The following is a 16,076-nucleotide window of genomic DNA, read 5'->3' as shown; positions in this document are numbered from 1 at the left end:
GGTAGCTTTAGTGTGGTCTTGTTTGTGAACATTTGGATAAATGCCCAAAAGTGGGATTGCTGGGTCATAGGGGAGCTCTATGTGGAGTCTTTTGAGGAACCTCCATACTGCTTTCCAAAGTGGTTGAACAAGTTTACACTCCCACCAACAATGCAGTAAGGTTCCCTTCTGTCCACATCCCCTCCAGCATCTGTTGTTATTAGAGTTCTTGATTTTAGCCATTCTAACTGGGGTGAGGTGGTATCTCAATGTTGTTTTGATTTGCATTTCTTTTATGGCTAGGGAGATTGAGCATTTCTTCATATGTCTATTGGCCATTCTTCAGAGAAGTTTCTCTTTAAGTCTTTAGCCCACTTGTTTATTGGACAGTTGTTTCTTTGAAGATTTGTTGTTGGGGGATTTAATTTTTTGAGTTCAAGGTATATTTTAGATATGAGACCCTTGTCCATTGTATGGTGAGTGAAGTTCTTCTCCCAATCTGAGGGCTTTCTATTGATCTTGCTAGCTATGTCCTTTGCCATGCAGAAGCTGTGCAATTTCATGCAATCCCATTTGTCTAACCTTTCTTTGATTTGTTGTGTTTCTAGGTGGCCATCTGATTCTTAATGCTAGGGAAAGTAGGGATCTAGATAATTACAATGCAGAGAAAATGTAGGAACAATTAAGACTGGGTCCTGTTCACACTTACAGCTTTGAGCCTGGTGATTGTGGAACTTGCTCAAAGCAATCCTGCTGCTCCTTGCAAAACAAGTGTTAAACTAAAATTAACCAAGTGGGTTATTTTGTGCTGGTATAATCATAGATGGTGTGCTAAGTCATAAATTTCAGTACAGGCTGGTGATAGCAAGTGCCGATCTTGTAAACACAGAGCTGACTTATTGCCACATACTTTGTACATGTTTCTGTAATTGAGAGAAGTCTGCTATTATTTGATCTTGGCATTCCATCCTGGAACTACTGGAGAAACATTGTTCTTGGCCATCACTGTTGGCAAGGAAAACAAGCCTTTGCCTAGGGCTTTGGGCAGAAACTGGGGTCTCACTCTTTGTTTCACCTTCATTTAAAAAAAAAAAAAAAAGTTAGTTACTGCCAAGACTGGTGGAATTGCCCAGAAGAGAGGACTGTGATTATTTGTCAGTGGTCAGAGTCCCAGCTGCTTTATCTTTTGTCTTTAAACAATAGAAGGTGGAGTGGGAATGGGTGCCAGATAGATTCCCTGGGGCCAAAGCAATAAAATTCTGCCTGGGGCATGGGTAAAAGAAAGCTCTGAAATATAGGATACAGTTTGTTTTTCACTTTTGTTTTCAAGATGGGCTATGTACAGCTAAGGGCATTCTTAGAAAATGACCTGTAGATTTTCTGTCTCTCGCACATGCAACAAATAGTAGGTTGTGATCAACAGCTTAGTGTTTAAACCCAAAGATAATCACCAATTCTATTTTTAAAATCTTCTGGACTATAATATTGCCAAACAGTTAGGGTTGCCTTGAACTTCCTAACGGTGAAAACACTTGAAAATTTCTGGTCCTTTTTAATTTACCCAGTCATGTTATTGTGGAAAGAACAGAAATACAGTTGCTGAACTGCACTGAGAATGAATCTGCTTTCCTTCTAATGTCCCTAACATTGTATAAATGATGAGCTGCTTGTCTGAGCAAAAAAATGTTTCATCAGCTTCTCATTAAAAACAATTACATGTACACAGTTTTATGTGACTTTTAATTTGAAAATAAATATATAAATTTAAATAATGAATAAGTAAACGTACAAAAAGTATACGAATATTCAAAGCATACCATATACTTTTTAATTGCCCTTCCTGTTCTCTGTATTGCACTGTTTCTTTAGCATGAACAATTTCATTTCTGGTTTGTCTCTATTTTCTTTTGTCTGACTCCTCTGCTTTTGGACCATTCTCATCTTCCTTGCTATTCCAGGACTGATGATTTCACATTTTGACTTTTATTGAGTAGATAGAGTAGTTTAATAATAATAATGCATTTGTCCATTTTTACTGTCCCTGCTTCACTCACATTGAATGACCTCTTCTTGCGCTTCAGAACTAGGAAAAACAGATCCTGCAACAAGGCCTCCAGGGCTCTCATGGTCTGGTACATTTCTAAATCCTTTCCTAATACCTCATCCTCACATGTTCTCTGTAGCTCCCCTCTCTTCTCTTCTTCCTCTCTCTTGTATGATTTTCTCTGTATCTGTACTTCACTGTTGATCTGTCTCAGTTTCTTCCTTTCTCTGACTCTTTCTCTATCTGTCTTTTGAATGGAACACATTTGTAATGTGAGGGGTTTTCACTATTTTATTTTGATATATTCACACAGTGTATTATGAACAAATAGTAGGTTCCATATATGTGCATGTAATATACAATGTATAATGCTTTTGTGTAATACATAATTTCACATGTACAGGTACATCCTCCACACACATCATATTCCATATTTCCTCAACCATTTATTTGTTTTTGGATACTTCAGATGATTTCATAGTTTGGCTACTGGGAATAGTTCTGCAATAAATTAAGGTATGCAGGTGTCCTAAATATTGATTTACATTCTTTCAGTGTATGCCTAACAATAGTATTGCAGGTCATAAGGTAGGTGTAATTTTAGTTTTTTAAGGACATTCCATATTGATTTCCATAGTGATTGCTCTGTTTGTATCCCTACCAACAGTGGATGACCCCTCACTCCCTTCCTGAATAGCATTTGTAGTTGTTTTCTTGATAATAGCCATTCTGACTGGGGTGAGGTGAAATCTTAAGTATAATTTTGATTTATACTTCATTTAAGGCTCAGGATGATGAACAACTATGTCTATCTCTTCCAGAGATTTTCCTATGTTTCCTGGAATTCTGATTGGTCCATGAATCTAGATGACTTTTTAAGGTGTCAATCTCCATTCATTAAGGAATCCTTTCCTTTGCTCATTGATGAAACCGAATCTTTCTAGTAGAAGCTCTGTGTAGGCACTCCTGAGAGCCTAATTTGTGGAAGTAGTAAGCTTATCATCTGCCTCTAATCTGTAAACCTCATAAGGCTGGGAATTACATTTTTTTTGGTCTCATATCCTCAGTGTCTAATGGAGAGTAGACAATGAGTCTCTACTGATGCTATGTGTGCTGGCGCTTATCTATAACTCCAGACCTCTGGAGATTCAGGAAAGAAGATCTTGAATTTGGTACCAGCCCAGGCTACAAAGCTCCTTTACAACTTTGGCAGGAGAGGGGGAGGGCGGGGGGGGGGGGAGGCAGTGGGGGGAGATGGGAAGGGATGGGAAGGGGAAACAAAGGAGGGGGCAACAATGCTTGATAAGAAATGTACTTATTACCTTGCCCATGTAATTATAACCCCTCTGTATGGTATTTTCACAATTAAAGAAAAAGAGAAGAAATATATGTGTGTGTGTGTGTGTGTGTGTGTATACCATATACAGACAGACAGACAGACACACACACACACATACACACACACACACACACACACACACACACATTTGTATGTGTGCTGGGGAAAGTTCCCTGCTGTGTAATCACTTGTTAGTTCTTGGAGATTTTCATTTGAACTGAACTTAAGTTGACAAGGTTACCATGATGAGATGAGTACCTGTAACTGATCACATGACATCTGTGCCTGGATATTATTATCGTTACCGTCTTTTCCTGATCTGTGCTTTTGCTGAAAAAAATCTTCAATAAAATTGCACAATTTTGAGAAATCAAACTTTTGTTACTCTTGCTTTTTTAAATTAAATTACGCTTATGTAGTTGTACAAAGAGGTTTCCATTTGACATGTCAGTTTGTGAGTAGAAAGCAGCTTGAGTCATTTCTGTATTTAAGAACCATCTCTGTTTACTGAAAGCCATATTCCTGACCCTGCTGCTATGGATTCTCCATAATCTTGCTAACCCCAACCAGGTCATCTGAATAGCCTTTCCCAAACACGAACTTGCCACCCAGCCAGATGCATCACTACCTCCTGAAATTCTCATGTTATTTTCAATGCTAGTGCTATGCTGAGTACTACTTCCCCTTGCCAGAGATATCTTTTCTTCTCCAGCCACTTACTTCAATTCTACTCAGAGAATCATGGCATGCTTGGGAGCCGAACATGTAGCGATCATCTCTGAGGTCTGTTTAAGATTCTTTCTTTTCATAAGACTGTTTTCTACTCTTCGACGCTGTGCTCTCTGTCTCATACGGCCAGAGGAAGTGGACAGGAAAAATAATCGGTGCTGAACTTTTTCAATGGTGCTGAGGACACAGTGGTCAGTAACACTGGCACCATGCTGCTGTGGGAACCTTACTTTTCCCTTTGTTATCCCATAATTTCTATAGAACTTGTCCAGAAATTATTTGTTATAAATAGAAGAACAACACTGCTTACACAGGAATTTAATATTGTATATGTTATGTATTGGTCCCAAACTATTGTACAAAATAGGTAAGATTAAAAAAAAGCCTAAGGTATGGCATGCATGTCTATTATTATTATTATTTTATTATTGTTAATTGAGACACGGTCTTGCTGTGTAACCCAAGATGTCCTCAAGGTTATGATCCTTCTGCATAGTCTTCTGAGTGCAGGGATACAGATATGCATCATTATATCCAGCTATTATTAGTGTTTTGTTGCTTTCTTTTCTTTTTTTAAAATATTAACTATTAAAAGAACAGGATGGAATCTTTCATGCTTTTGTGGGTTTTTTTTAAAAACATTCCTTAGGCAATCCAATGTATATAGTAGTGAACGAGTGAACATTTAACTATATTGGTAAGGATGCCAGATTTCAAGTATTGAAAGAGCCCATCTTATTAGTTTAAATGCCTAAGATTCTTGTTGACAATAATGCACTCAAGCTTAAGGAAAGAAGGAGGGAAGAGAGGAAGGGAAGGAAGGACGGAAGTAGAAAGAGGAAGAAAAGGAGAGAAAGAAAGAAAGTCCCTTATTCCAAGGATGCTAAAGAATAGCATAGGGCAGAGATGCAGCCAGGCTTCATGGGAGAACTGGAACCAGGTCTAGAATACTACTATGTTTACAGTCTGACCCCAGCTCTGAATCTTTGAAGACTCTCCTTTTTGTATAGATTGTTTTTGTTTCAGTCATTTGGTGGAATACAACTGCCCAGGATGGAGCACTTACATACTATAGTTTTAGCCCTGCTCAGAAACAAATCACAGTTCCTATTCCCACTGTCAGTTTGGGAGGAAGGACTTCTTACTGGCCCATCTAGATCAAGTGCTCACTGTAATCTAGTCATTGGTGCCCACAAGAAATTTGACTATATAAACAGTCAAATTTATTATGAATCCCGAGACTCCACTCTTGCAATACAGAGTACTGACTATAACAGAATTCAGCCAGGTAGACAAGTCTACTTATCTACTTGTCTACTTCTACCTCTTGTATACTAGGAAAGAATTTCATTAAAGTAATAACAGCATTTCAAGCCCTACGATCGACAAAAGAAAATAATAACAGCATGAAATAGATGAAGTATGACATTAAGCACTATTTTAAATAGCTCTTTTGCATACTCAAACAACAGTACTGGGACCCATCATAATAAAATAAATGATTATACATTTGGAATATTTAATTGTTACATAGCCACATTAAAAACAAAAATCTTAGCTGGTGTCAGTGTCTTAAACCTCTAATCCTAGCTACTCAGGAGGCTAAGAAATGAGGATTGTAGTTCAAAGCCAGCCTGGGCAAGAAAGTTCATGAATCTCTTATCTTCAATGTAGTACCAAAAGAGCCATAAGTGGATTGGTGGCTCATGTGGCAGGACACTAGGCTTGAGCAAAAAAAAAAACCCCAAAACTCCAAAACAAAAAACCTCAGGGACAATGCTTAAGGCCTGAGTTCAAGCCCCAGGATTGGAACAACAACAACAAAAAAAAAAGCAAAAAAACCGCCAAAACTTGAAAGGAACAGGTACAATTAGTGTAATAAATTTAGTGTAAGAAATCCAAAATACAATAATTTCACCTTCAAAGTAATATATTTATTAACAGAATATTTTACATGTCTTAATATTATTCAAAATTCACAGTGCATTTTACCCCTTCAATGCCTCTCAGTGTAGACACTAAAGTTTATCAGAAATGTTTAGTCTAAGGGAACTTGAGGAGATGGGTGGAGATGCAATAGATGGGAGACTGGGGGAAGATGATGGAGAACATCAAGCATTGATCAAGACGCAGTGTACACATGAACAAACATGTTATCTAGAAACCTCTTTGAAGATAATTTAAAAAGAAAATATACTATAGAAAAATTCAGATTCATACACCTGAATTTCCCCACATACAGTCACCAAATCAAGTATTGATTGCTCGAGACTAGCACTTTACCACTTGAGCCACAGTGCCACTTTTGGCTTTTTCTGAGTAGTTTATTGGGGATAAGAGTCTCATGGACTTCCCTTCCCCGGGCTGGCTTCAAACCACAATCCTCAGATCTTAGCCTCCTGAATAGTTAGGAGTACAGGCATGAGCCACTGGCACTGGGCTTGATTTTTAAATGAAATGAAACTGCAGTAAAGTTGGACTATCCCCTCCATCACAGTAGGCCTATTTTGAGCCATAATTAGTACCAAATAGGAGGTGATTCCCATATTGGCAGCTTTATTGGATGAGGTGGAGAAACTTAAGTGCAAAATTGCCTAAGTGACTTGCCTGAAATCACAATGTGAGTTGACAGAGTTGGAACTGGAAGTAGGTCTCCAGTCCATCAATCATTACTACCCTCTCCTCTTCCTGGTGTTCTTTACTAGCTATCTTGTGTTTGTCTCTGGAGCCATTTATAGCTCTGCCCTGGGAAATAACATGTATTTATAGTGCTTGGATTGATTACCATCTTAATTAGATTGAGGGTTCTACACGACTTTAATTCAAATGAGAAAATGCAAAGTTGGAGGACAAAAGTGAACACTGAAGCTCCAAATGAACTGTTGAGGGAGAAGACTAAAATAATTTATTACAAAATCTAGTTCTTCCCAATGAGAAAAGTCTATGCCAGCAATGTGAGCACAAAATGCTGTGCAAAATGCTTTTATAGGAAGTTTTAGACTTCCCTGAGCATGGAATTAGATTGCTATTGATAATTAGATTAGTTAGATTAGAGGCTGAGTAACTGTTCCTTATGAATGTCATTCAAGGTTTACAAGCTAGGGCTTTTCTCCTTCAGAATCTCTGGTGGAATCTCTCTTTTAGAGCCTTCCAAAGAGATCTTTCACCAGTTGATACCAACTTTAGCACCAATAAAAAAAAAATAATAAAACATAGGTTATCTCTGTAACAGCTACCAAGTATGCTTTGTCAACTTTCAGCTTTTACTTCCATAAATCTGTGGCTTTGCCTAGAGACTCTTTCAACTCATAAACCAGTACAGTACCTTGAAAGAGGCCGGGAGTGGACAGGAGAAAGCAAGCCCCTAAGACTTGTTTTTTTGTTTGTTTTTGTTTTTGTTATTTTTTTTAGTACAGTTTGTTCAGCTAGGTCTCCAATGCAAATATATATATATATATATATGTATAGATATATCAGCTTTATGAAATTGATATTTGGTGTTAGAATATACATGGCTATTTTCATTGTTGCCCTTTAGAAAATTAAAAATAGCTTTGCAATTATATTTTTTTGTGGTGTGTTCTATTTATAGAAATAAAGGATGTACATATGACCATATAAGCTGATGCTAAGAGAAATGAACACCCAGATAGGGACACAAGAGATTTTATCTTTCTTGCTGTTCTTTTGAATGTACTTGTACTATCTGATTATTTTTTCTTTTTATGTTCTTCCCCCATGGTATAACGCCTGTTGTCACTGTATTTGATTCTAGTGTCCTGCATCTTGTATATATATTTTTCTAATTTGGGAAGGGGAAGGGAAGTAACAAAATGCTGAAATAAGGATACAGGATGACCCATTGTAACAATGAGATGTACAAGACACTATGTTGAAAACAAACTTTACAACTTTGGGGGGAGGGAGGAGGGACGAGTTGGGGATGTGGGAAGGAAAGGGATGGTAGGGAAAAAACAAACGAGGGTAACAATGCTGGATAGGAAATTGACTCATTACCTTGCTTATGTAACTGTAATGCCTCTGTATAGTATCTTTACTATATATATGTATATGTATACATATATATATAGAGAGAGAGAGAGCGACAGAGAGAGAGAGAGAGAGAGAGAGAGAGAGAGAGAGAGAGAAATCAAGGATTTAGTGCTGATGATACTTTAAAATCCCAATGAAATCATCAGTGGTAGTGGTTTGCTGGCAGGGTAGTGTCACAATCAGTTAGCATTGTAGAATAATACATACTATAAATGTATAGAAAGATAAACTCCATGTTACTTCAGGGCTGCTCTAATAAACCCATAAAATATAAGATAGAAGATAACAAGTAAGTAACTACATGGCATAGAGAAACGGAAAAATTCAGACAAGATTTTCTACTGAAAGAAGACTTCTTTTGGTAACTATATATATATATATATATATATATATATATATATATATATATATATATGAATAAAATCAAGTTATATGTAATTTAGAAATTTGAAGGCTTATGCTTTATATCATTTCTTTAACATTTCATGTGACTATTAACTTTAATGATCCCTACCATTCTTCTAGCAAAAGAGAGAACATTATATCATGTTCTTCTAATAAATGTGAGTTAATATTTATTTTAAACATTTCAGTTTGAAATGGTTTATGAAGGATAAGAAACAGCGATAATGCCATTTGTTAGAGCAAAAGAAAAAAATCTTACTTGTGAGTGTGACATTGAATCAGTTATTTCATAATCATAATCTTGGGAGAGATGAAAAACAGCAAGACCTCCTATCACCTCTGGAATGAAATAGTTCATTGTGTTTTGTTCTCTTTGCAAATCACTATCTTCAATTAAAAAAAAAATCCAAACCTGTTTGACGTTCTAGTCAAAAATGGTTTCAGAGCAGGTAGGTCAGTACAAGCTGACATTTAATATAATTTGTTTACTTTGGTTTTGCTTTTAACACAACCAAGAAAAATAAGCTACTTACTATCTATCTGCTTAAACAATTTTAATGAACAGATGGAAATTTGAATTGAAGGTATATGTTTTTTATTCTTCCCCCCAAGACAATTATGGCGCAGCAAGAATGTATTTTGAATAAAATATGTAGGGTAAGGGCTTTAGAAATATAGTTTTTCAGGAGTCTGAGAAAAAACTATGTCAGCTATGAACAAACTGTCCATATGTTTAAAAGCATAGATGCTAGCATGAGATTGATTATATGATTTCTATGGTTTAATTTGGAGAGAGCACAGGATTAGACTTGAAAGTTCTGCTAGAACTTAACAAAAAAACTAAACATTGTTCAGGCTGTTGGTTTAAGTATGGGAAATTGTGGATAGTTGATTTTTATAGATAAACAGGAAATAGAACGTAAACTGATGGAAACAAGGACCAATTGAAAATAGAGAAAAACAGAGGTGACAGCAAGTACTCCAGAATTCCCCATTTTGAAAGTAAGAAACAAAATCTTTTCTGCTTAACCACAAGACTAAATAAATAAGTGACTGAATTAACTAATCAGTGGATAGATGGAACCAATTTATTTTAAGGCAACAACTACCAAAACAAAAAGAATGCACTAATTCAAAACAAAGTGATATGATTTGGGTTCTTAACAGAAGATTTGAGAACACAGGCAAGAAAATTTGAATTCTGGAGCAAAGAATAAGAGATTACTACATGAAATCAAATTGCCAGAAAATGTTGCACTCTCACAACTGAATGATCTAATTGATGAAGGCAATTCTACCATGTAGATACTGCTCACATAGTATTAACAGTATATTCTATGTTTCAAGACTTCTCAACTCTTGCTCATAGGGCTGACTACCTAAAAGAAATTAGTACTGCCTAATAGGAGAGAAACATGTAGAACAATTCAGTACCCAAGGAAAGATGACAGTTTTGAAAGCAAGTTGTTAATGATACAAGTATAAACTTGTAGATGTTTGAGATGAGTGGTTATTTAACAAAAGAAAGAATTCATTCTCAACATTCTTTGGAAACACATAGTCTTTGAGAACTCAGTTATGATTACTTGAAATGGCTAATTAACTTTATTCCCATCTGGAGGTTTATTTATCTGCCTTCCCTGAAGCCAGGGCCAACAATCTTAAAAGTTTTCATGGTATTTACTGCTTCCAGGAATTGGACTTACATATTTTTAGGTAAGCCAGTTTCCTTTTTGACTGTATTAATTAAAACTGTTTTGTTAAGCAAATATAAAGTAGACCTATGTACAATTTGGAATAAATAAATGACGACTTCTCACAGAGATATTGTGCTGGTACATAGAGAAATGAGGTTTGTTGGTTCATTGATTTTATATGGCATCAGTTATGAAGTATTCCTTCTGATTATAGAGAATGCTGATTTTGAGATTCAACCAAAGCCTGGTGGCCCTGGCTCAAACCTCTATTTCTAGCTATCCAGGAGGCTGCTGTCTGATAGTTGCCATTTGAAGCCAGCCTGGGCAGGAAATTAAGCAAAAAAAAAAAAAGCCAAAAGTAGAGTTGTTGCTCAAGTGGTAGAGAGCTAGTCTTGAGCAAATGAGTTAAGGGACATGTGCAGGCCCTAAGTTAATGTCATAGTACCAGCACACATAAATAAAGAAAAGAAGGAAGAAAAGAAAGAAAGAAGGAAGAAAGGAATGGAGGAAGGGATGTTGGGTGGGAGGAAAGAAGGAAGGAAGGAAGGAAGAAAGGAAGGAAGGAAGGAAGGAAGGAAGGAAGGAAGGAAGGAAGGAAGGAGGGGAAGGAGGGAGGGAAATAAAGAAAGAAACAAAGAAGGAAGCAGAGAAAAGAGAAGAGAAGAAATGCAAGCAAGCAGACAGGCAAGGGGAGAGGAAGGGAAGTCAGGGAAGGGGAAGGAAGAACATGGAAGGGAAAAGACAACCAGGAAAAATATTAGCCCCAAGAAATAAATTCCATTTTTTTTCTCATTAGTAGATTTATAGTGTGGAAGATTTTATGCAAAAATACTTAATTCTTATTATTACATTTTGAATTTTGTAATAAAAATCTTGTAGAAATGTCCCTTGTCTTGTAACTATACCTTGACTTGGTTTTGGTTGTGTATTGGTTTACTTTCATTCCATGGAAGAGCAAAGCCTGCGATATCCACTGTTTACTCTGACCTTCATGCATTTGTCCATTTGAAACTGGATCGTAGATCTGAGTTGAGCAAAGCGTAAGAATCAGCCTGTTGTTCTCTAAAGAAATCCATTGCTCTGCAGTCAATGACTAAAGTATTGGTGGCTTTGAGGAGCACTATATGTTTATCCCACTTATTAAAACAGATGCTTTTTCTTCTCTCAATTTCTTCTAGCCAAGCCATTGCTGGTTACGCGAGATGGTAATACAATTGTCAGTCAGCTTAACGAATCTTCTGGACAAGTTTTCCAATATTTCTGAAGGCTTGAGTAATTATTCTATTATAGACAAACTTGGGAAAATAGTGGATGATCTTGTGGAATGCATGGAAGAAAACCCAGCTAAGGTAAACATGCTCATGGGCATAGGTTTTTTTTTTAATTCTCTAAAGCATATTAATTGATGGTAAATATATAATTTTGCGTTGTTTCCAACTGTAAAATCAGAATTTAAAATCATTTGAAGATATGCCCAGAAAACAAATGTTTGTAATTATATTGCAATACTAAGTAATGTACTTTCAAATCTAAATATTGTAATTAATATAAAAATAAAGTTTCTTTACACTGCAATACAAAAAACATTACTGCCTTTATTTTATATGTGAATGAAGTCCATACAACCTTACCCTTAAATTAGAATGTTTTTAGGCAAAAAGTTCTTTATAATGAACTCTTATACATGTTATCTATAATGTAATCTTCTCATAGGTTGAAACAAGGAAGGGCTTCAAAAGTCATTTTGAAATTGGTCATTACCAATGTCAGAATATATACGACATTATTTTGTCTTCTAAGCATATGGAATAGGCAGTTTATGCTATAATCTAAGATATTAAGTGTTAAGGTATTGGCTTGGATTCTAGGTCTATTGCAAATTATCTTTGTTTACCTAACCTCTCTGTGCCTCATACTAAAGTAGGGAGAGAAGCAGAACCCGTCTGCTAAGGACTGACATGAGTGGATTTGTGAAGAGTGATTTGACAATATGTCTGACAAAATAAACATTGTTTACTGGACTGCTTCTATAATAGACTAGAGCTTGTGAGACTTGCTCTAATACAGAGCTCAAGCGGCCAAGTTTTGCCTTCTAACTACTAGAAAACTAAACCCAAAAGAGTACCTTTTTTAAATTGAAAGTTCTAAACCTAACCTGTCACCTTAGTACCTGAATTCTACCTGCTTCAGCTTCCACCTACTCTTTAAGATCCACCATCAGCCCCAACTGTGCTGGTCAGACTTGGAATTCCTTCCATATTAATAATCTAATTACTAATACTTTGCCATTTCTGGTATTTTTTTACACTTTCTAATTTTTGATGTCAGGATACACCTTAAAATTAATGACAAGTTCACGTTACCAATCTCTGTTATCTTGTACTACTATCACAAATGGTATGCTGGGGCACTAGTAGAGATCACAAAAAGGTAGGATGTGTTTCTAAGTAGTCACAAAGGAAATAACACATGCATTGAGGTTTTAAAGATGAGCTAAGTAATACTGGGCAGAGCAAGTAACATTGTTCATTTTCTAATCATAATCTAATCTAATGGCACTTTGGCTAGAACCCAGGAGACTGCAAATGGTATTCCTCAGTTAGTTGTTTGAGAGATTGAGTCAATGTATATAAAGCACGTAGACACATCTAACTTACATGTAGGTGTTTATTATTATCTCTTATTCTTTATAGCCATCCATTGATCAGTCTCTAAAATACAACATGATTTAATTTTATGAATTGTCTATAAATCAATCATACTATTCTTATTCTTTTGTGACTACTTTCTTTCACTTAGCATTGTTTATAAGGTGTACCAACTTTATATATAGCTATAATTAATGTTTACCACGTATAGAACATTCAGTTGATCCAGTATACCACTATTTATTAGGATAGTCTTCTATTGAGGAAAGGGATGAAGACTTTACTGCTAAAAAAAAATCTTCTATATCTTAAAATGTGCATTAGAAAATTTTTCACTAGAGTATTTGCTAAGAATGGGATTTCTAGATTGTAGGATGGATATGTCTGACTTTTCTCTATAATAGCCAATGTAACGTGCAATACTAAATAAGAGTCCCCTTTGGTCCATATCCTTACCAATATTTACTATCATCAGATATCTCAAATTTTGGATTTGTGAGTATGTGTTATGGAGGTATCTTTTTAAAATAAGTGCAGATACATGAATGAGCATCTCTTTAAACTGTTGAATAGACATCTCTTTAAAAAAAATCTTCCCAGTTTGTTGAGTTCCAAACCAACCCAAGAGGACTTGTCCTGCCTTACCAGTTTGAATATTGTACACAAAGTCAGCTGTCTAAAAGTTGAAATACTTGAGTCTTTGGTGAATGTCATTGTAGTCCAATATCTTGATTTCAAATTGTAGTTGAAAAATACAATTTTTTTTTTGGTTTTTCTTTTTATCCCTAGGGTGTAAAAGAATCATCTAGGAGGCCAGAACCCAGACTCTTTACTCCAGAAGAATTCTTTAGGATTTTTAATAGATCCATTGATGCCTTTAAGGACTTTATGGTGGCATCTGAAACTGGTGACTGTGCAGTTTCTTCAACACTGAGTCCTGAGAGAGGTAAAGCATCTAAGCATATCCAACTTACATGCAGATATCACGCTTGAACTTTATATCTGTAAGAGTGCATGTATGAGTCAAATATATGTGCAGTTCTAGAAAGAAACATTTCTTTCTAAGTAAAAAAGCAAATATTGGTGGCGCAAAAGGAAGTATATCATAGACTGCCTGTGCACAATTCAGTACAATGCCCAATCACTTTTAGAAACAATGTGTGAAGAAACAATTTGAGATGATTGGTCCTCTTATCTGCTGTTTGCTAGTCATGAAAGTTCTATTATTCTTCCTTAATGTTCCCTTCTCACAGCTTTTCCTTAAGGATGTAAAGTTGGTTCTCTCCTTTCTTTCCCACCACTGTCCTAAAATCTTCATTGCTTTCACTTTCTGTAAATACAAATTACCATCTTGTTGTATTCATACTGATTAGCATACGTATGCAATAAGTCTTTGTTCTACCAGGCGACTGTGGTGAATTTCTTCAAAGAAAAAAAGAGAGGACCAGGACACAGTATGAAATAAATAGAATGTAAACAATTCCGACTTGGGAAGTGCATCTGGCACCCAGATATACTCTTCACCTTTTGGGGACTCTGTGATTCATATAAATCACCAAATAACACTGACACATTATTGCTTTCTATTTAGATTCCAGAGTCAGTGTCACAAAACCATTTATGTTACCCCCTGTTGCAGCCAGCTCCCTTAGGAATGACAGCAGTAGCAGTAATAGTAAGTACATGTACCTGATAAATGCATGCATGTCTCCAATTAGCCACTATAGGAGTATTGCATGGGCTTCAAAGGAAATTTATAAATTAATACTATTAATACTGTTCTATTCCTTATTTCACTTGCACTTCATGAGAAGTAAAAATCTGGTTTGTAGAATGGGGTTTCTTAGGAGTCTGAGATAATGCTAATATGGTATCTATATCTATATACATGGCATGGGATTAATTTTAGAAGTATGATTTAGAATCTATCATTGTATATTTAAAATATATTTTGTGGAGAATGTATCTGGCCAAAATGTACGATTTTTTTTGTATGTGTGCATACGTTGGTCTTGGGCTTGAACTCAGGACTTGAGTGCTGCCTCTGAACTTTTCTGTGCAAGGCTAGTGCTCTGCTCTTTGAGCTCCATTTCCAGCTTTTTGGTATATAATTGGAAATAAGGGCCAAGCCTTTCCTGACTGGGCTGGCTTCGAACTGTGTCCTCAGATTTCAACCTTCTGAGTAGATAGTGTTACAGGTGTAAGCTTCCAGATGAAGATGTAAATTTTGAAGTATAAGAGTTGTCTGTGTAGAATTGCAAGGACATTTTCAGTTTTGTATGTCTGCATGTCAGTATTTACCATCTATGTATTTGAAATGTGATGATTTTGTTGTTTGATCTTAAAGGTATATGTTGAAAGGGAATGCATTTATTTTCCTGAAATTTTTGTCTTTTTTGGCCAAGTACCCACGTCCCTAGAAGACTAAGTCCTCTTTTCTAATTCATGAAAATTCATTACAAAGGTTAATGAATATATTGTGCCCTCTAGCCTCATGGAAGCTGCAGAAAGAAAATAGCTCTGGTGATCTTAGCTAAGAAAGGTCATCTGTATTATTATTAATGGGGCAGGCCTACCATGTGTTTAGGGACATAGAAGACCTCTCTGAAAATTAAAAAGGAAAAACAATGTATTACAAATTCACAATGGCTTGTCTTGTATGCATAGTTTCTTCAAAACACTCTAAAAGGGTTTATTTTTATTTTTATTTTTATTTTAGGAATTTTATGTTTAAAACTTGACCTGAACTGCGATGAAGCTATTTATAGTCTTTATTATTCTAAAAATAAATATTTATATGTTCCAGTGCAAGAGAGCATAGAATACTACCCAGAACTTTCTGAGTATAGTCTATAACATTCATTATTCATAGGACAGAATCTTCTAAAATCCAAAATTGCAAATTATATACATACTACAACGGACTGAGGTCCTGTTTCTGTCTGGCAATTTGGGATCTTTCTTAGTAACTGGGAATATTATTACTCATCTTGAGGAAGCAGCTTTTGACTTCTTAAAATCTATTTACATTTCCCTGACTTTAATCTTTGTTGTTTCTTTTCTTCTACTTTGACTTGGGTTTACTCAATTTGTTCTTGCTTCTTTTCTTAAACTCAAGATCCTCCAACCTCTTTGATTCATGGATGATATAGAAGAACACAGTCTGTAATCTTTTGAAATCT

General features: G+C 35.7%; 1 protein-coding gene across 2 annotated transcripts in view; it reads left to right on the top strand.

Moving 5' to 3' along the window:
* The window catches only part of Kitlg (KIT ligand), a 79,177-nt gene that overhangs the window by 46,718 nt on the left and 16,383 nt on the right, over positions 1-16,076 (top strand). The window contains exons 4-6 of one of the 2 annotated variants that reach the window (XM_069989572.1): positions 11,425-11,595; positions 13,684-13,840; positions 14,486-14,569. In XM_069989572.1, the coding sequence (XP_069845673.1) occupies positions 11,425-11,595; positions 13,684-13,840; positions 14,486-14,569 (412 nt within the window). The remainder of the gene's footprint in view (positions 1-11,424; positions 11,596-13,683; positions 13,841-14,485; positions 14,570-16,076) is intronic. The other variant, XM_069989573.1, reaches the window with a different exon arrangement.

This window comes from Dipodomys merriami, unplaced genomic scaffold, assembly GCF_024711535.1.
Source record: "Dipodomys merriami isolate MVZ:Mamm:240054 unplaced genomic scaffold, mDipMer1.0.p SCAF_10, whole genome shotgun sequence".
Lineage (NCBI taxonomy): Eukaryota > Metazoa > Chordata > Mammalia > Rodentia > Heteromyidae > Dipodomys > Dipodomys merriami.
The sequence above is the reverse complement of the archived record's forward strand: the minus strand, read 5'-3'. Positions and strand labels throughout refer to the sequence as shown.